The sequence below is a fragment of the Merops nubicus genome, unplaced genomic scaffold, assembly GCF_000691845.1.
Source record: "Merops nubicus isolate BGI_N331 unplaced genomic scaffold, ASM69184v1 scaffold40675, whole genome shotgun sequence".
Taxonomy (NCBI): Eukaryota; Metazoa; Chordata; class Aves; order Coraciiformes; family Meropidae; genus Merops; species Merops nubicus.
The window spans coordinates 904-8,385 of NW_008609620.1; the positions used below are offsets into that span (position 1 = coordinate 904).

Genomic DNA, 7,482 nt, shown 5'->3' on the forward strand with positions numbered 1-7,482 from the left:
AGGAACTTCAGTGATAGGGTTGGAGAGAAGTTGCTCACTCACAGATAGAGGTGTGCATCTGTTGCAAGGTGATGGCTGTGAGGCAGTTCAGGAGAAAAATGTGCCTGGATGCTCTCATACATTCTAAAACCTCGATAATAAGGGGTTAATTCCAGAAGAAAGCATGTAGCCCCCAGTTATATTCTCCAGTACTTATTACAGCTAGCATCAAGCAGTGGCAAAATTGAAAGAATATATTATGTCATATAACAGACCCCCAACAATCAGCCAGCAAAATATATTCACTCTTTGAGGCTGTGCTGACATTTTTAAAATTACAAGGGTAAAGCTCAGCTTCTGCTGTTTATAATTCCAGCAGTGAAATACTGCCTTGTAATGGGTTCTCGGGTGTCTGTTATTCTCCATCTACTGCTGGAGTTAAGGCAAAACCCTATGATAATTATACTGAAAAGCACCCTGAGGCTGTTTTGAAGCTTTGCAAGCCACTGTTATGTCCCAGTTCAGGAGATCAGGAGAAAGTTCACTGGCAAGAAGGTGGATGATGAACAAGACTTCATTATTAACCATATCATTATCACATACTAAACAGCTTTCTGTTCTCTTTGGAGGTCTTTTACTTCAATGGGGAGGAAAAGAACCCACAAACCTGTTTCAATGTTTCTTTGAAGAGACATTAGTTTTAAGGCTACAGGTACAGAAAGGGGAGGGAAACGTTAGGCAGGTAGGCAGGCCAGACTAAAGCAGCCGTGAGAGGGTGTTTACTTCAGGAAGATCAATTAGTACATTTTCTGGCAATCCATGTTTCTCTCTGCTGATAGCAAACACTTAACTGGAGCTTGTTGGAGGATCCTAGTATTTTAAGACCCTGCTATTTCATTTGATTGCTGTAGGTGGTGGGGGATGGGATTGTTTGGCGAGGCCGTTTATCTCTCACTTACTCACACCTTCCAACTCTCCAGCACTGGGAGAGACCAACAAGCACCAGTCTTCTTGCAATAGCACCATTCTTCCTCATACCTCCTGAAAAATGGTTGCCCACATGTGGCTATGAACCTCTTTGCCTGTCTTCAGGCACGTCACCGTTTCAGGAAGTGGCCCAAAGGCTGCCTCCTCTAGACATCACCTTTTACCCAGGGCTTTAGAGCTTCCACTAGGATGCTTGTTTTTATCTCATCAGTCACTTGTGACACATGCTCTGGAGAAGGTGCTGGTCACGTCAAGCTGATGTCTGTTGGTGCAGCGTGTGCAGAGCTCCTGCCTGAATTACTGGGAGATGCTGACAAGCCTTGCATCAGGAAGAGGAGGAACAAACTTGTTTCCCTCACTGCTGTCCCTGCACTGGGTCCATAACTGACCAGTTTGTTGCTTAAATATAATCTAAGTGCAAAAATTTGAAAAATTCTGGCGTTTGGGCTAAGCTAATGCTTTATCTTCCTAACTCTTCAGATTCCTTGGTCATTATATGTTTAAGTGAATGCTCCCTCCACCAGCAACTCCACGTTGCTTCCCTGCCAAACAAAAGCACCTTGTGGAACTGGGCAGTGAGGGGACACAGCCGGGAGGCAGTTGTCTGCATTGTGTTTTAATGGGAAAACACCACCACCACCACTAATGGTGTTTGTCCTAGGGATCGAAGATACCTTCCGGACCGCTGCCACGGAGGTGAGCTTGCTTGCAGGGAGCGAGGACTTCAACGCCACCAAGCTGTTTGAAGTTGGTAAGCAGTCTAGTCAGTCCTTCTGTGACAGATAAGAGACTTCCTCAGATTTTGCTGGTTTGACTCTGGCTGCGGGACCAAGATTTTGAGTTTACCATTAAAAAAAAGTCAGTAATAATGGCCATTCATTATCTTCTCTAAGTTTATGATCTGAGCTTTACCTTGCTTCTGTCATAGAATCTTCCTCTTCTTAAGTCTTAGCTAATTTCTGTTCTCTTGTCATTATAAAATGGTGATTCTTTGTCCTAGTTCAGAAAGAACTGTAAGGCTCTGTACTAATGGGGGAAAAAATCAAACACTATTTAGCATTTTATTGAAATAGCCTCAAATGGAAGATAATATAAAAGCATTTTTGGTACAGCTGTCACATTAAAAAATATGACAACGACTTTTATAAGCATGCACACACTTTTATAATTGTGTGTGCTCCAGTGGGATGTCCAAAGCAATTTTATAGGGCATAACTTGATACTGAGCTATCTAAAAGTCAGCCCAACCTCTATAATGTTCTGATTTCATCCTCCCAAAGAAACCATGGGGTGGCCACTCTTAGACACTGGATGTTGGGGTAATTGGATAAACAACATAATCCAGTGCCTCCCTCCTCTGGTGGCAGAGCACAATAGTTAATGACAGCCAGGATGGGACCCTAAGGAGATAGAAAAACAGGACACAGATAACTAAGTAAATATTTTGCATGAATGTTTGCTGCAAGAGTTTTAGGCCCCAGTCTTTGCCTTACTCCAGAGTCCTGTTAGGTAAGCGTGGAGCAAGATGCACAAGTTTTTTTTTTTGAAAACCCAAACCTTAAATAACAATTTAGGTAGGAGACGTTTAACTGGATTCTCCTAAGACTCCTGCAAAATAATGAAGTGCCAGTATTAAATATGCTACTACCCTATAAATCTCTTTAATCTCAGCTATAAGTCATGGCCCTGATGCCATTAAATCCTCCTAATGTACAGACTTGCTGATATTATGTCACATGTGCCCTTTTAGAATCTGAACCACTTTGGGCTGCATTTGCCAGCTAAGATGTCAGTCTCCATGTTTGAACTATAACTACCTGAATTACCCCTTGGGGAAGATGGAGACCAAAAAGGAGAAAGTATTTGTTAGCAGAAATAAACCAGAATTAGGGCTTAATAATGAACTTCAGAAGAAGTAATCCAGGTCTGGCTTGCCATCTTGGTATTTTTAGCATCATGAGAAACTTAATCCTTGCACGTCTGAATCTGCTGTTCTTACAAGGTGAGTGGGTGGACTGGGGCTTTAAACTGGAGAGTGGCATCAAACCACAGTGATCTCCCTACCTCACTTCTGTCACTTGTAAACCCACGGCAGTGTCTCTCGTGCTGTGTGGGGATATCTGCAGCTTCATTAGGATTTGCCAGGCAGAAGAAATGACAAAGATTCTCAGTGGCTGGCGCTGCACCGGTGCACTCAGACCAGCACTGCCCGAGGCACTAAAGCCTGTCACACGTGTGGTTTCCTTATCTGACAGGAACACACTGCAGCTGGGAGGCAAGCTTTGGCCGAGCACTGGTGCTGAACGGTTACTCATTGACTTCACTCATTTGTTATCACTGCTGCTTGTAAGAGCTGGGATGCTGCACAATGTACCTTAAGTTTCCATTTCCTGCCCTTAAACAGATACTGATAGCTGTGAAAGATGGATGAGCTGCAAAAGCGAGTTCTTGAAGAAATACATGCACAAGGTGGTCAACGATCTTCCCAGCTGCCCCTGCTCCTACCCCAGAGAGGTGGCGTACAGCACCGCCGAGATCTACGACCGCACCAAGAGGAAGAACTTCCGCTGGAAGGACGCCAGCGGCCCGAAGGAGAAGCTGGAGATCTACAAGCCCACGGCGCGGTACTGCATACGCTCCATGCTCTCGCTGGAGAGCACCACGCTCGCCGCCCAGCACTGCTGCTACGACGACAACATGCAGCTGATCACCAGAGGGAAGGGGGCGGGCACGCCAAACCTGATCAGCATCGAGTTCTCGGCAGAACTCCACTACAAAGTGGACATCCTGCCCTGGATTATATGCAAAGGTGACTGGAGCCGGTACAACGAAGCGCGGCCTCCAAACAACGGGCAGAAGTGTACAGAAAACCCTTCAGACGAAGACTACTACAAGCAATTTCAAGAAGCACGGGAATACTGAGGTGTTCCTCCTCTTCAGACACAAAATAGCACTCGCTTCCTGGACGCCAAGGGAGCGCCAACAGCTGCTGCATTGTCTCCTTCACAGGGGCTGATCAGTTTCTTTCTAATGAATGTATATAGTTGTAATATAATACATAACTATTTTTCATAGTGTGTGTAATTTATAAACACTTATCTCCCTATCTCACACACACCTATTTTTACATACAGACATACATAAAACTTGTCCTGGTAGGATTTTATACTGCAATAACGTTCATTTAATAACACGCATTTCATTTTATTCCCCAGCTGTAATGTGAGGGGGGTGTGGGGCAGCTGCCGTCACCATCAGGCTCCGAGACCCCAGCTGAGGCGGGCACCTATTTACAAGTTGTTACAAACAATAGGATTGAAGAATGTACTCTTCCATGGGGGAATGGTTTACAAGATTAATGCACACCTACAGCATCAGTTTTCTCTGTGATTGATTTCACGACTTGTCGTATCTAAAAAAGGAAGAATCTGCTTTTTTTGGAAGGGTAATACTCAAAAGTGAATATAGACAGTTACTAACGATTTTTTCTTGGAATTCTTCTCATTACCTTCTAGCTCAGGTCTTTGCAGTCCACCGGGGGTAGGCCTGCAGGGAGACGTAGCTGTTGTTTCCCTGGGGAACAGAAACAGTCCCGATGCAGGCATCCTGGAGGAGTTAGGAGCAGCCCACTCCTGGAGACATCTCAGGTACTCCAGCTGCCAGGGCTCACGTCTTATGCTGGGGAGCAGATCTGCAGGGCAGCTACCTGTGAAATGAGCAGTCTGCAAGTCCTTGGAGGCAGACCAGAGAAGGAACCATGTCAAAGGAAAAAAAAAAAACCAACAGTTATGTCCCAGTTTTTAATATGAAGAGTGTTTAGATCTGCTTGTTTCTTTCTTTTAAGAGAAGAAAGGAGTTTATGTTTTTAAAGGACAGGAAAAGTGGAATCCACATTTTTAGTTCCCTATGATAAAGCCTGCAACCAGCCCTTTTCCCCAGTTTATCCCATGCCAAGTGTGCAGTGTCCTACAGAAGAAGCCAGTCTTTAAGGAAGCTGTCTGGGAGGAACTTTTGGTGAGTTAGAATGTCTTAACTTTGTTTCAAAAAGCAAGCGTTATTTTTGTAAAGTATTTATTGAATTGTAACAACGCACAGGTGGGATACGTCTCTAATGTGAAAGGCTTCTGGATCAACAAGATTGTTGTTAAGCAAAGGTTTTACTTCCAAATTTTTTATGAAGTGCAAGTTTACATACATAATCCTGTAACTGAGCAGCCGATACCTGCATTCTTATGAAAGACACAGATTACACCATGGGTAAATAAATACTTACGGTTCCATCCTGTAAAAGGCTGTTTTGCTGCAAGTCAATGTCTTCATTGGGGACACTGAGGGCAGAGTGTTCCTAGAGAAGTGCCCGTTCTGGGGCGATGCCCTGTGAGCCACAGACGTGTGCTGCCTGGGGCACCTCGTGCTCATGCTGCCGTCAGGCCTTGCCCGACAGTTCCTGCTGCTCCACACGTGTGCACACAGGTACTGCACAGCTTCCCTGGGGCTCTGCTGGCCTGCCAGGTGCTGGCTAACTGTGACCTCCCGGGCAGACGTGTGCACAGCAGCCCCTCCCACCCACCCCCCAAGATTAACATACTCAGAATAAGTCCACTGAGTGTGGGAAGAGTCAGGCTTGTGTTGATCTGCCCAAGTGGTGCAAATCAGAGGATTGAGAAGCAGCATGGGCCTTGGACACCCCCTCTGACCAAAGCCGTGGTGCCTAGGCTGTGAAGGCTCTCCCAGGACCTGCCAGACCTGGTCTGACAGGCTGCAGAGCTTCAGCACTGTGCTTACGCTCCAGGGTTCCAGAAGCACAGCGGCCCAGGCAAGGCTCCTGCACACACACAGCAGCAACTGGTCTGCTGAGGGAACTGCTGCAGCTGGAAATCTTGGCCAAGGCATTGGATCTTTCCAGATACAGGCTTGAGTTGGATGTGGGGGGAGCTGTGGGTGTATTCTAGCACTAGCTGGTAGTAACAAAGCATGGCTAGTTGAGCAAGAGGGTAAACATGGGGATCGACCCTTAAGTTTTATAGAAACCAGGTTTTGCAAATTCTTGCAAGGTCATAAGAAGGAGCCACTAGCTAGTGGAGCCAGTTAAATTGACAGCAGATGGATGAAAGGCATAAGCAAGTCCAGGATCAGTCACTTAACAGGGAAGACAGGTATTTTCTGCAACCCAGGGAGAAGGTTCTGCTTTTTGCCTGGCTTGGCAGCGTGGGGGGAACAACAGTCTCGGGTTTCTCAGGGGGGTGATGGGAGGACAGTCACAGTCCTTGAAATATAAAACACATCCCTGCAGTCTATGGATTAGTAAATTATGGTGCTATTGAGAAACGCTACTACACCATTAATACAGAACATAACACATAAAGTGTCAGGGAAGAGGAAAAATTATTCTAATAAATGAAATGACGCACAAAGTTTCAAGTGTGGTAATGCTCATGATTTGCCAAGGCTAGAAACTGAGGGAGGCTGGTCAGCATGGATCAGGACCCACCAGGTCTTTCATAGGATGAGTCCTGGAGGACAGACCAAGACATTGTTCACACTTCTGCAGTCTTAGGCAACGGTACTTATTAAAAACAGTCAGTCCTAAATTATGATCCACTCAAGACTGGGCTGCTTCTTTTTTTCCTTTTTTGTTTATCTCCTTGGCAATGACTAAAGTTTTACCTGGAATAACTTCCTGTTGTAGCCCTTAGCAAGGTACTGGAGTTTCCCATGGCCAAGTTTGGCTCAGCCTTGTAAATACAGAGTTCTTCCTACTGGAATAAGACCCGTGGAAGGCTCTGTGGTCTTGCATTCCCAGGCACAGGTCAGTAGGTAGAAGAAACTGTTACGTTTCTAAGTTACCACAGAATGGGCATGTTGGAAGATCCAACCAAAGATACAAGGGGAATGAAACAAGCAGAACAAAACAGGGCTCATGTCTCAATACTGAGAAATCCTTGGAGGGTTCCCCACCAGTAGTCATCCTGCTTCCCAAGAGGAAACTTAAAACACCCCACCCTCTCGTTCGTACCGGAGCAGTTCCATTTCCCAGTGTCTCCCCAGTGAAGCCAGAGTGGAGCGTTTTCACCACCACCCTTCTCCTGGGCCAGCACAAGCTCTTTGTGCAGCAAAAGAGACCAGACAGGCCAGCCAATATATTGTTAACCACAATTGGTCAACAGACACAGATCGCTGCATGGCTTTAGAGTCGAGTTGGTGGGAATGCCTTGAGCTGGCACTGCTGCTGAGGAAGACACGTGGAGCAGTGCCCCGTGGATGGAGTTTGTACTTTTGATGGCTAAAGGGATGAATCTGGCTTCCCGTTGCCTGGGCAGCTGCTGAGCAGCGACATTCCACCACCATAACCCGCAGCGATGCGTACGAGTTCTATGACAATATAGCACAAACCAAAACCACACAGACATCCAGGAGTCCCCGCAGTCCTGCACTAGTTACCAGCTGCCTGCGTCCCCCCAGCCGTGCAGAATGTTGCTGCTGTCATCACAACATGGCCTCTCCAAACAGGCAGGT

The 7,482-nt window shown here is 46.1% G+C and overlaps 1 protein-coding gene across 1 annotated transcript; it reads left to right on the forward strand.

Annotated features, from left to right (window-relative positions):
• The first annotated feature begins 1,611 nt into the window (after positions 1-1,611).
• On the forward strand, positions 1,612-4,036 carry LOC103773280 (isthmin-1). The gene is made up of 2 exons (XM_008940644.1): positions 1,612-1,717; positions 3,371-4,036. Exons 1-2 carry the CDS (start codon positions 1,612-1,614, stop codon positions 3,886-3,888), a joined length of 624 nt encoding a protein of 207 aa, XP_008938892.1. The 3' UTR covers positions 3,889-4,036.
• The last annotated feature ends 3,446 nt before the right edge of the window (positions 4,037-7,482 follow it).